General features: G+C 50.1%; 1 protein-coding gene across 1 annotated transcript; it reads right to left on the bottom strand.

Moving 5' to 3' along the window:
* Positions 1-6,396: 6,396 nt before the first annotated feature.
* On the bottom strand, positions 6,397-14,802 carry RHBDD2 (rhomboid domain containing 2). Its single transcript, XM_024207653.2, has 4 exons — positions 14,600-14,802; positions 12,678-13,079; positions 12,071-12,221; positions 6,397-10,244 (listed from the first exon to the last, which is right to left on the bottom strand). The coding sequence occupies exons 1-4, from the start codon at positions 14,784-14,786 to the stop codon at positions 9,869-9,871; spliced, it is 1,116 nt and encodes a 371-aa protein (XP_024063421.2). The 5' UTR covers positions 14,787-14,802; the 3' UTR covers positions 6,397-9,868.
* Between the last annotated feature and the right edge of the window lie 902 nt (positions 14,803-15,704).

Raw genomic sequence — 15,704 nt, 5'->3', positions numbered from 1 at the left:
CCCCCCCGGGATCCCACCCCCTATCCAACCCACCCTGCTCCCTGTCCCCTGACTGTCCCCACCCCTTATCCAACCCCCCTGGCCCTGGACCCCTTACCATGAGGTGAGGGTCCTAGCCTCCCTGCGGAGCCAAACACTGCCCCGCAGAAGCACGCAGCCCCAGCTCCACAGGTGGGATGGGAGACAGAGGGGCTCAGGCCAGCTCCACACAGAGTGGGCTCAGGGCTTCAGCCCTGCAACTTTTGCCACTAGGGTGGCTGGGGCTCCCGAGACGGGGACTTCAACCCCACATCTTCTGCCAGGGTCCAGGGCTTCTCCTCCCTGCCCCAGTGTGGCTCCTCCGCCCCCCCCCCCCCGCCCCCCCCCCGCTCCGGGCCCCCCCCCCCCCCCGCCCCCCCCCCCCGGGGCCCGGGCCCCCCCCCCCCCCCCCCCCAGTGCAGCTCCTGCCAGGGTCTGGGCTTCTCCCCACCCCACCAGTGCAGCTCCTGCCCGGGTCCGGGCTTCTCCCCTCCTCACCCCCCAGTGCAGCTCCTGCCGGGGTCCAGGCTTCTCCTCCACCCCCACTCCCTCCCCCCACCTGGCTCCATCCCTGTCTGGGGCTTCTCTTCCCCCACCCCCGCATGGCTCCTGCCAGTATCTGGAGCTTCTCCCACTGCACCCAGCCCTAGCCTAGCTGGGCTCCCTTGGGTCACCTGCTGCCAACTGTGGCCGGAGTAGAGCCTGGCTGGCAGGGAGCAGCCATACACGTGGACGCCATGGCCACCAGCCCAAGAGATGCGGGGCAGCCCTAGGCAAGCAGGGGCTGGCTGTGCTGCTGCTGATAGCCCCGCACTCCCGCCCACACCTAACCCTAAGGCTTTTTTTGTGTGTGTGAGACTCACTCACCCGGCACACCCGTGCGCACGCCTATGACCTTGATGTAGCACCATTTATCTTGAAGGCTCTCAGAGCATTTACATACTGTACATAGACAAGAAGCACATTGCACGCCACTGCCAGTTTCATAATGGAAGGTGGCAGCTGTTTATCTGCACGTAGGCCAGGAAGCAAAGCAAAGAATGCCATTTCTTACCGATACTGCAAGGCATTACAGGGAGGGAAGGTGGTAATTACCCAGACAGAAATATAACCAGGACACTGCATGTACCATCCCATCCTGTTTCAATGAGCACACGTGGTCATCAGCTTTGTCTCATCTGCCAGTCTTAGGTCTTTGCCCTGAATTTCCTGCTGGATTAGGTCAGGCCCTAGTTACCTGGATGTGCTTTTTGTGCACAAAGATCCTTGCAGTTTGTTTGGGACCTAGAGGCTTGAGCAGAGATGAGGGCTCATTCCGCTGGGCATAGTATATACACTGATAGCAGTCTCTTCCTTGAGGTGTAGACAAAAGGCTGGAACACAGAAAATGTCATTGACAGATAGGAACTGAAGCGTAGAGGGGCAGATCCTGAAAAAGATATTTAGGCTCCTATGGCCCTTTCATTTCAGTGGCAATTAGGAGTCTTTGAGGATCTGGGCCAGAGAGTCTTAAAGGCCAGATTTTCCAAGGTGTTGACGTGTCTAAAGATGCATCTAGGTGCCTACTGGTGTTTCAAATGTGCCAGACTCCCATTAATAGACACGTAAATATCTTTGGAAATCTGGCCCTAAGTGACTTGCCCAGGATGGCACAGAGTGTCTGTGGCAGAGCCAGGAATCCAACCCAGATCTCCTGGGTCTCAGTCCAGCGTCTTCACCGCAAGCCCATCCCATCTTCTCTGTCTTTGGCCCATGGAAGTTGTGCTAGCTGGCCAAACCTAGACGTCAGCAGTCCTCTAGCAATGATGCATCGGGTTGCTGCCCTGCATAACCCCCCCCCCCCTTTCTTTTGTCAGCAAATCCTCAGCGTATGCCGTGCAGCCGGGCACACAAGCAGGGGGTGGGACCAGCTCCCCAGAGGGCCAGCGCTTGGTGGCAAGGATCATCCATCACCCTGACTATGCTCACTCCCCCGGCATTGCTGTTCACCTCTGCCATTCAACCCATCTGAATTCCTGAGCCCCTTCAGCTTGTGCCATCTGGGACCACGTGCTGGACAGCGGCGTCCAAAACCAGTGCCTGTAAGGGAGGCGCATCCTGACACTAGGGCTTTGAATGAGTGTGGGGACAGGTTTCAGGCTGGGTGTGAAGAAGGGGGAAAAATCCTATTTGGGGTTCACTCCTCCAGCGGGGGAAAGGGGGAGAGAGTGCAGGGGGAATGGGGGGGGGGCACTGCTGTGGTTACTTCTATTACTTGGGAAGCACTAAATGCCTGGAGGAGCTGGACCTCAGATACTACAGAGACAAGGGCCATGCAAGTACCTGAACAGGTGGCCTGTGGGGTTCAGTGCACTGGTGATACAATTAATCACCCGCCTCCAGGACCCCACAATTGCAATCCTGATCTCCCTGGCTACCTGTAAATGTTACCAGTGACCCTGTGCGCACAGTGCTATCAGGTGAGAAACTTGGGCTGGGTTCCCAGTTCCACTCGCCCCCCCCCCCCCAAGGGCTCTCCTAACGCTCAGGCCCTAGGGAAGGAAAAGAGAGACACAGGTCAGCTGTCCTCAGCCAGCGAAGGTCACTCTGACAAAGCAGACTCCGTCATGCGTCTGACGAAGTGGGTATTCACCCCCGAAAGCTGATGCTCCAATACTTCTGTTAGTCTATAAGGTGCCACAGGACTCTTTGTCGCTTTTTACTCTGACAAAGGGGACTCGGAAAGTCGCAGGCACAATAGAGCTGTTCAAAGCTGGGTTTGCTGTCCAGGTGCGTGTGCCGGAAGGCATCCCCTTTGGAAGGTGGAAAATCCACCCGGACTGCCTCGGCGGGATAAAACTCCCTTTAGAGAGAGCAGAAACGGAGGCGATTACCCTGCCGCAGTCCAACACTTATGCACAGATAGGGACAAGCACTGAGCTACCACAGATCTCAGGGATAGATTATTTTTTAAAGTAATTACTGTACAGTCTTTTTCTTTTAATTCTCTGGCTCCCCCGTGAGGAAAAACCGTGCAGTGCAGCTTCCAACCAGCAATGCTGCTGTGAGGGGTTAAAAATATACCACGGCCCATGATCTTTTTTTACCCTTTTCCTTGTGGTTGCAGTGCAGTAGATTCCTTTCTCTCCTCCCTCCAGCCTTATGCTCTTTCCTGCATGTGACCCTATTCTCTGTCCCTCTCCCTCTTTGTTATGAGGAATCTGGAAAGAAGCACTGAACCCAGTCCTGGGGAATTTAGATTTAGTGAATTTCCCTTAATACTGACATTGGAAGAAACAACCAGGAGTCCAGGGGCACCTTAAAGACTAACAGATTTATTTGGGCACAAGCTTTCGTGGGTAAAAAACCCACTTCTTCAGATGCATGGAGTGAAAATTACAGATGCTGGCATTATATACTGACACATGAAGAGAAGGGAGTTACCTCACAAGAAAGGCCAGAACTGCAAAGGTACGTAGGCTCCTAACTTCCATACCTTTGAGGATCTGGATCAAAGTCCCCCGTTGAGCCAGTGCATCAAAATGGGTAGACGAATTCTAATGTTAGTGAAATGGCTGCTTAGAGGAAAGGTGCTCTGTAGAAACGATGGCTTGGCTAGATGTGATTTACACATTTTATACAGCTGAATATGTCCTAGTGACTGGAATGGTGGGGCGGAGGGGGGCAGGATCTGTCCAAATTATGGAGAAATAAGAGACACTGGTTGCCAGGATAAGAAATATGATTTTTTTAAAAAGTAGATGCTAGTGATAATGCAGATAAGAACTATAAGAGTAAAATTTCCAATCGTCTCACAGGGAGTTTTGGGTACTTTATGGGCACTTTATGGGCATAAACTAACCCCAAGAGTCACTAACTAGACCCCATGTGAATTCTTCTGCTAGATCTCCAAGAAGAATGCACTCCCGTAAGGATTTGCTTGGGGGTGAATGATCTTAGTGTACGTTTTTCCATCAGGAGCAGCAACGTAGTGCTCCCTCAGAGAGAACTGGTTGGATTAGTACAAGTGAAAATGCTCAGGCAGAGAGAGTGGAGACCACAAGATAAAGTCTGAAAAACCATTCGAAGCCTTAAGAATGCAGGTTCTGCTCTGGGGCTAGAATGGTCAGACATCACTTCAGAGCTTTGTGGCTTTCTTCCCAGCAGCTGCACCCCCGGCACTTGCCTGGAGCGTAGCATCCGCTGCTAGCTCTCCTCATCTGACCACACACCTAGCAACATGTGCCCAGAATTCTCCATCTGTAAAGCCAGGGCACGAGGTACTTGTCCTTCTGCCTCCGCCATCACCATCCAGCACTGCCAATATAAGCAAGTCCTTCTCAACCACCATCCTCTGCCCTCGCCTGGGATTGTGCTAGTGGATGGGACCAGCCATTGCTGCCGACAGGTGAGGCTGGTGACTAGCGCCCTGAACACCATCACTACGATTGGCAGTGTCATGGCCCACTTAGCTGCTGTTGTACTGCAGTAGGGGGAGCACTACAAGAACCCCCTCTCTCCTACATACTCAGTTTCCATGGCTGGTAGCTCATCTTTCTGTCCCTGTCTCCACAGATGGCAGCTGGAGGAGCCTGTGTGCGCCCAGGAAAGAATGAGCTGCTTTTCATTGAAAGAATCATCCCATCCACGATAAAACACCAAACCCGGCATCCCTATGCTGCATTCGCTAAGGTTGCTCCTTTTGTTCCATGGATGCAACCCTACCTTCTCACCTGAGTGTGTGCACGGGTGCTTGTTGGGTTGGAGTTTGTAGGCCCTTGTGCTCCGCTCCTCAATCTAACTGATGGAGCTACATTGGGTGCATGTTCTTACAGGCATGTGAGAATACATTTTCAGAGGCGCTCACACGCCCCGCATGCTCCTTTGACTATGCAGTGTGTACCAAAGATCCTCAAAGGTATGGAAGTTAGGAGCCTACATACCTTTGCAGTTCTGGCCTTTCTTGTGAGGTAACTCCCTTCTCTTCATGTGTCAGTATATAATGCCTGCATCTGTAATTTTCACTCCATGCATCTGAAGAAGTGAGGTTTTTTACCCATGAAAGCTTATGCCCAAATAAATCTGTTAGTCTTTAAGGTGCCCCTGGACTCCTGGTTGTTTCTTCCAATGTCACTATAAAGGGAAATTCACTAATTCTAAATTCCCCAGGACTGGGTTCAGTGCGTGTTATCACTCCCGTGAATGGACTGACCTGTATCCCATAGCTCTTAAGAGCAATCCTCCATGGCTTGCACCTCCGTACATGAGAACCTCTAAGGCAGATCAATCAGATTGTTTTAGCACAGTAGGGCCAAATTCATTGCTGATGTAACTCCTCCGACGCCAGTGGAGTTACACCAGTAATGAGCTAGGCTCATGATGTACGGATTCCAATTGGCCATGAACAGCGTTGTTTCTGTCACTACTTCGGCCTGTAATGCATGTATTGGGTCTATACTGCTGCAGCCAGTGGCCTAGGCATGCACAGAGCTTACAATTTGCATGTTTTCTGGTGAAGATTCCCTAGGGCAACATTTTTGCCACCTGATAATAAAAATGAGGCCAGAAAAATCCATAAGCGCAATGGCACCAATGTGAAATTAAGCTTCCTTGGGTAACATGCTGCCAGCAGCATTAACATATACAATGCTGGGTAATGGAGGAGCAGAGGATTTCCAGCACAGGCTTCAACAATACTACAGTCCAAGGAAAATCAATAAAAAACACTAAGGAAGAACTGAGGAGAGAGAATGGGGAATAAAATTAACGCACTTAACAGCAATAAAGGTTAGGGGAGCAGGGAAAAGGAGACGCTTCTGATTTCATTAAGGAGCAGATCAATGGCTTTAGCTGTCTGGTTGGTCTTTGGGTGAAGGAAAAGTGTAAACAACCCAGTGAAAAATCACTGGACACAGGAACCAATACTTTAAAATCCTGTGTACACATATATAAAAACATTTTGCCTTGCTGGAGCAGCTTCCTAGCCCAGATCTCAAAAGGCTTTAGTGCATTTAGCCACACACCATGTAGGTGGATAGAGATCACATTATAACTGGGGAAATAACTAATAACTAAAAAACTAATAATAGTTTCAGCTAAGGATGAACCCGAAGCATTACCCATGATGCAGCTTCCATGCGTCCTCACATTCCCTCCCACTTGGACCCTGCATCAGTTTCCCGAGGTTCCCTGCTGATGCACGCCCCACAGGCCCACTCTAAGTATTCTGGTAGAGAATCACTGTGATTGACTAGTTCTGGCTGTTCACTGATTTAATAAATTGATGGGTTTGATAGCTAGCAAGGGGGCATGGGATTGCATGTGGCTTCAGTTATCAGCACAGGCTGTGAGCAGAATGAGGAGCAAGGGGAGGAGAAAGGCATGAGGGGTAAGGCCTTTATTTTTCAAGTGTGTTTGAATCCAAGCACATGCATTAAGAAAACAATGGCCCAACTCATCCCCTCCCCAGTCTCCTCTTGTTGGACGGAAACGGTGCAGCAATGGGCAGAGATCAGCACTTGGATAAAAGCGAGTTGTTTGTAACTTACTCCAGGTAAGATAAAGGTCGCATTGCGGCAGAAGTGATTTCTTCTCCCTCCCTTGAGATGGTTAGCATTACTATGATTGACAAGCTAAACGTCTTAGCGGGTTCTCAGTTGACAGCAGTCGCCAACATTTATTTCATCTGCATCTGGCAAGGAGGGTGTGAACCTCCCTCTCCAATACAGACCTTGCTTGTACCGCTAATCAGCCTTTCACCACTAGCTCGAACGATAGTAATGCGCTGTGAGCTACGCTTGAAGACTACTTGACATTTCAGCTAATGAAGAAAGCAGCCACCCACCACTTGTGGTTCTCATACAAAGCACACAACTCCTGTCTTCAGAGCCTGCACCAGTGGTTTCCAGACAGTTTCTAGGTGCAACTGGAAGGGCTGACTTTGACCTACAAAGCCCTGCATGATTTGTGCACTCAGAAGATAATTCAGTCTTCATGCCTGATCCTGGGAAGTGAGGTCAGCTGGGCTGCTCTCCAAGTTTGAACAGCTGGGGGCTCCTTGGCTGCAGCACACATCCCCTGTTCATCCAACAAAGGCCTGGCTTCCTGACCAGCTTGGTGCAAGGGCTTGATTTACCCAGGCTTTACACCCAACAGGGAGGGCAGAGTAAGGGAAGTTCCTTTTAGCTGAAGTTTTGTAAACTCGTTATACCTTGGGGACGTCCTTCACTGCTCTCACAGTGACTGACATGGGAGCAACTTTTATAAGTCAATATTTTAGTGGATATGCCTTTCCACGAGCATATACCATTAGATGATGTCTGTCAGACACTGCATTCAGCAATGACGAGAAGGGTTAACGTTCCCCATTACCTCTGCAGTACCAACGTTCACCAGTGGGTGTGTCTCTTCACCGACTAACAGAGCTAGCGTGCTGTAGCAAGTGTGGGGCTCCACCAGTGATGAATGTGATCCCCAGACACTACAGAAGAGACACTCCCGTTTTTGGTTTCGGCCAGGAAATCAGAGGAGGCTACTAAGTCGTTTGCTTTTCAAATTAAACTAAAAGGTTACATTTTACATGGAAATGTATATAAAGCAGCCAGTACCAACACTCATCTCTATGCTACAGCATTTGGAAATATTTTTGGTAGAGCCTATTGGTTTGTAGGCAAAAGGCCTCACACCTGTCAGTGACCAATGTAGAAATATAGGCATGTGTTTGACTGACAGTGGTCACTCACCCCCCCCCCCTTGATTTTATCCCTATCTCTAGTGTTTCTTCTAGGCTTTTAAACAAAATCAGAACAAAACCTCTAGAAAAGCATCTCATCTGTCACCCTGCATTAAATACAGTCACAGTAGAAATGCTTCCAGCGCCTAGGGAAGAGGTACACCATCGCATAAGTCACCTTTGAAAATGTGGTGGCGCACAGTGAATTGTTGTGTTTGTGAATGAGATGGTAACCGCAGCCATCTCCAGCAGTAACACACACAGGTTCTGAGACCAGCCGCATCTTCGTCAGACAGCTCCGCCCAGAGACCTCCATCTTCCCATGCGACTCTCCTGGCTATTCCAACCCTGGCCCACAAGGTTCTAATTTTGTACCTCAGTCTTCTCTCAATGTCTCTGTCTTCCTATGGTGATTGGCAATCACCTGATATTCACATTAATAGCTGGTAGTGGAGCATCAACGCAGAGGGACCTTGCCCTTTCAGACACTGACAGGATGAAAATTTAGGAGTCGGTGATCTATAAATACTGATGTCAGCGCCTAATCTAGCCCTTCTCGCCTGACCCAAGAATCCTGATGCGGAACAGAATAGAAACCATCATATTCTCCCTGATATGCAGTTTTCTTTTACTTTGGTGCCTATAGCAATGTTAGGCACGGTGAATTACGATGATAGTTTTCACTTCATTCAACATCTTTTCTAAGTACTTCAACACACTCTTAAAATAAGAAGTAAATTTCACTTCCCTCTAGGAGCCAGAAGTTATCCCCATTTTAGAGATGGGGAAACAAACATAGATTAATGAACTTTCCATCCAGGATAATACAGTGAGAAGTGACAGACCTGGGACTAGAACACAGATCTTTTGAGTCCCAGCACGCTGATCTAACTAGCAGACACCTCCCACAACCCCCCGCTTATGTTAGTTGTCTCCAATACTAACTTTGGCACCAAAGACCATTCTAAAAGCTCATCAAATGCTGCATAGAAGGGTCACAGCTAAATTCCATTTGATTCAGCCCTGTTCGTTTTAAAAGCCCTTCTCAAGCCTTGGAATTTATTAATTTATATACAGTAGCTTAAGTCTACCCTCATACTCCCTGTGAATATCCTAAATCCCTTAAATAAGATTCACCCACCCCTTTTGCAAATATCTAGGACAGCCTCATGAATCAAAGCTGGCATTGTGGGCAGCATGCAAAGTTACTGTAGGTGCCTGCCGTGGAGACTACGTGACAGCAACATGAAGAAGGCAGCCCGCGTGGCTGATGCTAATTAGAGACTCTCTAGCAGATGGAACAGCAGCTATTCTGCGTGGCAGAAAATGCCACCATATAGTTCACTCCACCGCCCCCCCAATCTCAGCTCAGATTCCAAGGCCAGAAAGGACCACTGTGATCATCTTATCTGTCCTCCTAGGTAACACAGCGCACAGAACTTCCCCATGGAAACACAAACCCGTTCAAACACACAGCCTGCAACCATGTCAGCATCAACCCTTTCCAAGGCATAACTATAAAAGCAGCTCTCTCTTCCCCATCTCCATTTAAACACTGATGTTAAATTAATCCGGTGTCAGTTATACAGCAAGCAGGTGACCGGAAACCCAGCATATGGGTCCTGGCTATACTGGAACTGTAAATGAGTCAAGGACCTACCTTAGTCCCTGTAGTCAGGTTAAAACCCAACTAGTCCAGTGTTTTGACCATTCATGCCCATCTACACTACAGCATAATTGAGTCAAGGGACAAGTATGTTGTAACCAGGACCCGAGCTGTAGTATAGAGAGATAAGGCCATAGCCCCAATGTGTAGTGAGGAATCCACATGAGAATGAAGGACAGACAGGTAATGGTCACAGCCTTCAGCCAAGATAAAAAATGTATCAAAATTAAAAAGGAAAATAAATAAAAGAAAGAACCGGAACCTTGGAAAAAATGTCTATAAGCAGTCTGCAGTGGGAGAGAAAACTCAGGGGCTGTGGTCGACGGTCCGATTTGACCCCAGTCATCCCAGGCACCATCAGTTAAAATCAGATGAATCCTTCTGAAGCAGTCTCCTTTCTCAGCATCACTCCATTGCAAGCTGTTCACACAATGGTCGGCGAGAGGAGAAGGGTCCTGCTCTTCTTTGGATGATCAGTGTATCTGGACTCCTGAAAGCTCAGCTGGCACTTTCTCTGCAGGGGAACCTGATGCGTACTGAAACTTGGCCTCCAAGTTCTCCATCCCCGTGGGTATCCGAGAATCAGGCAGACATGCACCTTGGGGGGAGTGGGGATCAGCTGGTTGGCAGCAGTGTCCAGGTGAGGCACCAAAGTGGCTCTGCACATAGAATTTCCCAAAGGCAGGGTTGGTTTGGTATGGGGGGGAACCATGGATGTGCGCTGGTGTGCAGCTGTGGCAGGATCCCAGGCTCTGGGCACTGGGGTGCTGCAGCTGAACCACAGGAAGGGCTGGAGGTGAAGAGCAATAGTAGCTCTGGGTAGGGTATGAGCCTGGCACTGGATTAATCCTGAAGAGAAAAGGGGAAAGAAAAATTACAGTGTGTTCACATCTGGCATTTCCAAATATCGACAAGCGCGAGTACTGATCAAATCGAAAGAATGGGGAGTCACAAAGACCACAACTGCCAAATACCCAGAAGGATTGTTCCTTTATTACCTCGATGTCAGTTCTTGCATTCATGGGCCACAAAACATTAATGCAAAAGCATACAACTCCGTAGAAATCTATTCTGTCTGGTCGTGAACTTGATACTTGAACTTGAATCCTAGCAGACAAGTGGAACAACATATAGCAAAAAACCTTACAATTGCTTTGGTTCTTTACACTGGGATAAACTTAAGCTGCAGAAATAAGAATAGGATTTGTGTTTGGTAAATAAAGTTACATGCAAGCCTAGCTCAGTTAATCTGGAAAGTCCTAGAAACACCTTCCCACACAGACATTTATTGATAGCTAACGTTTATATAACACCTTTCACCCAAGAGAGTCTGTATTTCATCTCACCCAAGATACAGAGCCTTCAGAAGCACAGCAAAGGCTTTCACCAAACAAAGACATTATTAGTAATAGTGCTGTAACTTCATGGCTCCAACAGAAGTCCTGGCCCCACTGAGCTAGGCACAGTACATATGCACAGAGCCCCAAAGAGCTTAAAGGCACTGGGTCAGTATAACCCCCTGAGGTACAAACTTCCTCCTGCTCCCCTTGGGCTCGTCTATGTGGAGAGGGAGTGCATGATACGCTGGGGTGTAACTCTACAGTGCTGTAACCCGCCATGCGCTATCTATCTATTTGGACCCCGCTACCAGGCACTAGAAGTTCCATGCTGCTGCAGATCAAAGCCCACTACGGAACTTTTAGCACATGCCAGGTGCACAGCAGGCTACAGCACTGTAGATCTACACCCTAGCTTGCCACCTATCAACTTGTCACATACACAAACCCTTTGTCTCCCTTGCAAGCATTGTCAGGGCATGTTCCAGTTTAGCTTAGATCTAGTGACACCGCCCGAGGTGGTATTGTTACAGGCATGTTTTTATACCTCAGATTTCCCCCTTTGGTCATAAGAGAACAGCTGTAATCATGGGGAAATACTTCTCTGTTAGAGAACTCACCGCAGTTCTTCAGCTACATAGCAGTTTAACCCTATTAAAAAAATCCTCCTCTGTCCATTGAGATTGGAATGTTGGTAGTAAAGGTGCTTTAGAACGGGATAAAATTCCACCTAATTTCTAAACCTATCAGAAGACAAGTGAGCACTCACAGCTACAGGACATAAAGGCCCTGAACTCTATTTCTGCAGAGAAATCTTCCCTCTACACTGGAAACGTGCTCTGTAATGAAGGCAATGACAACTTAATAACTGATACCGTGTTCTTATATCAAGCCCTTCATCAGAGGACTCTCAAAGTGCTGTAGAAGTCCAGTATCCCAACATTCCTGTGAGGCTAAGAGATTTGCCAAAGGTCACCAGTCAAGTAGCACTAGGGTGACCAGACAGCAAATGTGAAAAATCAGGACGGGGGTGGGGGTAATAGGAGCCTATATAAGAAAAAGAGCCAGAAATCAGGACTGTCTCTATAAAATCAGGACATTTGGTCACCCAAAGTAGCACAGCCAGGAACAAAAGCCATACGTCCTGGTTCCCTGTGTAATGTTTTAATCATTAGATTCCACTCCCTCCTCTAACAGGGGAGACAATACTGTGGAGATCATGATAGAGCTTTGCAAGGTCATTTCACGCCAGCACTTGTCAGAGCACACTCCTTACACATCCCAGCTGCAGCCTCCCTTTGGGATTATAAGGAGTGTTATTGGAGTTCATGTACTTACTTCCTACTCTGGGAGGCTCTTCTCTCTGCTAAAGACCCTGGAATATACTTCAGCCCTGGTATTCTCTTCAGCAGGCTGAAAGGGAACTTCTGATCCAGCTTAGATACCACCGACTCCGGGAGATCCAAACAAAAGCAATAGCCAAGACCATCTGAGTTTAGCAGCATGTTAAGGAAGACTGTGGAAGGTTCCAAATGGAGGGGCAGAACAGAATTAACTTTCTACATGCAACCACTCTAAATACACCTCCTTTGTACCACCAAACCAAGGTTTCTCTCAAGGTGGAATGGCTGGAAAAAGCTTCTTCCCACCCCCGTGTTTTCAGACCCGCTGAGCACCATGACTCTCCAGAGCGCATTCCTTGTGTACACAAAAGCCTCACTGACTGCAATGGAAGTGAGGGGTGCAGGATCAGGACCCTCTGAGCAACAATAAACCTAAGAGTCACTAAGCAGCCGACCGAAAGCCATGAACCAGCACAACAAAAAGTCAGCGAGCCTAAGCAATCAGAATTTAGCATTTTTTCCTACTCCTTCCCCATCACAAGTCAGGCTCCCCACATGCTCTTTTCACTGGTTAAACAAGTGATCACACTTGGAAAGGATACAGGCTTTCCCAACTACGAGGCCACATACGTTACTCAGGAGAGAGGAGTGGGGAATAAACCATGCCACGCAGAGCATTAACCAGGGCACCAGCACCATGGGAACGTTAACCCCAAAAAGTGGTGCCCTTCTCATCCGTGAACGCGTGGTGGACACTGCCAACATGGCAAAAGCAACTGGTATAAATCCTTTGGCATCTTCCACTTCTGACACCCCAGAGACGACAGCCTCAAATAAGAGATACAAAAGAGCCGAAGAAATGGCGAAGGCCAAGGTGACGAAGCAATGCTTCACTGTGCCTACGTTCTTCTCAAAGCTGCCAGCAAAGTACCAGATGATAACGCCACTGCATACCAGGGATATCAGATCTTCATAGACAAAGATATAGGTCACCAGTCTGTGAACTGAGCAGACAGTCCTTTTAGAGAGGTACAGACAGCAGTGAGTTTGCTTTAGGCCATTTACTATGTTAAGTTTGATCAGAAGAAGAGAAAATAAAATAGGAAACCACAGGACTTTTTTTTTTAATTCTATCAGGCTGGAGAAGAATCTTCCACAGAATGGGGTGGAAAACAGATAGCTTGGGGCATTTAAATCTAGCCTGAACAAAGCGCCAACTACAGTCAAGATTAGTGCTGTGCTAGCCTGGGGGACATTTTCTTTCTGCTCCTTGGCCCAGCACCAGCGTTTGGGAAAGTGTAATAGTCCGGAAATATCTGAATTGGTCTTGCCAAAAAGTTTTTAGCCTTGTCAGGACAAGAGGCGCACCAGACCTTAAAATCACATCAATCTAATCATGGTTTATTTCTTTCACTTCAACTGTAACACATTAGTAGCTGATATTTCTTCTTTGGACCAGCAGAAGGATACTGACAGGTTTGTAAGATATCATACCTTAGAAGTGCCACAGGGCCCTCAGACTCTCAGTTCTTTCTTCAGCACTGGGCTGCGACTGAACATAGTAAGTCACAGACTTCAAACCAATACAACGTTCAATCTGTGGGTAGGATTTGGTGCCCCAACAAGTCCTCCTCCCACCCTAACTTCTGAGATTCTTATAATATGTAAAATGAAAGAGAATATTGTCTGATATAACTGGTTAGGACCAAAGAGAAGGTAAGAAGAGTACACGACAGATTCAGTTAACCAGAGCAGAAACACAAAAGTCATTTAGTCCTGGGGGGGTGGAGAACATGGGGACTGGGGCATGAACAAAAGGGTATGGGGGGGAAGTATGAAGAACGGAAGGGCAGATTCTTTAAGCTCCTGAGATCTTAACCTCATCCTCCTACCAGAACATTCTGGAACTCAGGAACTCTCCCTTCACCCCACATCAGACAATTACCAGCTTCTACAGTGTTAACATTGCAACCTAGAAGGATAGGTCCCCCCATGAGGAGAGTTCTCCATTGAGGCCCCGGTGTTCCAGCACGAGAAAGGACCGTGGGGAGGGGTGCGTGACAGAGAAGCTGTCCGGAAAGGGTGTAGGACAGGAAATATCAATAGTATTATGCAACTGTACAGCAGCTTTGGGTGGAGAGAGACGTATCTCCTGGGGACGAGGAAGCCCTTTGAAGGCGGGGGTGCACAGGGGCATGCCTGGAAAGGCTGCCCACGGCTGGTGGATTTCTACAGCTGCTGAGGAGGGAGGTGGACCCCAGGAGGGGGAAGGGAGTTTCCAGCAGATAGGACCAGGAGGGAGGAGTGCCCCATGGCGGCTGCTGTACTGGAGGCGGGATCTCATGGGGGATGATCCCTACGGTGGGGGGGTCCCAGGAGAAGACAGCGGGTCGCAGTGGGCGCAGGATGAGGGGGGGCCATGGGAGGGGAGGATCCACGCGAGGTGGGGAGTCCTTGGGTGGCCTATGGGGGGGGAGCAGCTCCCGGGCGGACCCCGTGGAGGCGGGAACTCTCCTCTCCTCACCTTCCCCATCCCGCACCGGCCCGGGCCGCAGCGAGCACGCGGAGGGGGGAGGCGGCCCGGCGGCCCCCGCCCTGTGCAGCAGGCCGGGCCCGGACACCAGCAGGGACAGCAGCGCGGTGAGGCAGGCGGCGGTGGGGAGGCAGGGCCAGGCCCCCGCCCAGCGGCTCTTCCCCGGCCCGGCTGGCATCCTCCCCTTCGGCTCGGGGCCAGCTTCCTGCCGCGGCCCCGCTTCTTCCGGGTTCAGGCCCCTTTCCGCTTCCGGGTGAGGCGGGCAGGGTCGTGCGGCTGCCATAGCAACGGGGCGCCGCCCGCACCGCCCACCGCGCGCCTTAGGCCCCGCCCTCTCCTGCAATGCCCTGGGCGGGGCGCTGTCTCCTTGCCTGGATCAGCTCAGCGCCCTGCCCCCCAGGGGGGTGGGGGCACATGGCACAGGCCACTCCCCCTGGCCTGGGCTGCAAGGGATTGTCTGCCCCCCACCCTCGGTGCCAGGCGCCCAGCCCAAGCGCTTCAGGGCCAGGCCCCAGGCGCTCACGAGGGTTTCACCACGTGCCCAGGTGGGGTTCTGGCCCCTGGCCCCGCTCTGAGCCACCGGGGGCCCGGCTTCCCAGCGTGTCCCCCCAGCCACCCCGCTGACAGCGGAGACTCTCCCGCCACCTCGTGGGTCCCGTCTTTGCCCCAGACACGAGGCCCGTGGCCGGGAGTCAGTGCGGAGAGGAGCCTGCGGATTGCTTTTATTTGACAAGAGCAAAAGCACATTTCCGGGTCTTAAGCAACCAAAGCGTTGACGTTAACAACAGAATGTGGAGCAATAGCACGTCCCTCCCGCGCCATCTTCCCCTTTGCATCTGTCTTCTTCCTCACCAACCCCCCCGCCCCGCCCTTGCGTCTGTTCCCCCTCATGCCTCGCCTCTTCCGCACCAATCCCCCACCCCATAATCTATACTCTCCTCTCTACCTTATGTGGCCCCCCATAACTGTAGAATCTGAACACCGCACAATCTTTCAGATATTCCTCCTCACCACACCCCGGTGAGACGGGCTGGTGCTATTATCCCTATTGTACAGATGGGGAACGGGGACACAAAGAGACGAAGGGCTAGAAATG

The sequence above is a fragment of the Terrapene carolina genome, unplaced genomic scaffold (genome assembly GCF_002925995.2).
Source record: "Terrapene carolina triunguis isolate 2854851 unplaced genomic scaffold, T_m_triunguis-2.0 Scaffold231, whole genome shotgun sequence".
In the NCBI taxonomy this organism is placed as follows: Eukaryota; Metazoa; Chordata; order Testudines; family Emydidae; genus Terrapene; species Terrapene triunguis.
The sequence above is the reverse complement of the archived record's forward strand: the minus strand, read 5'-3'. Positions and strand labels throughout refer to the sequence as shown.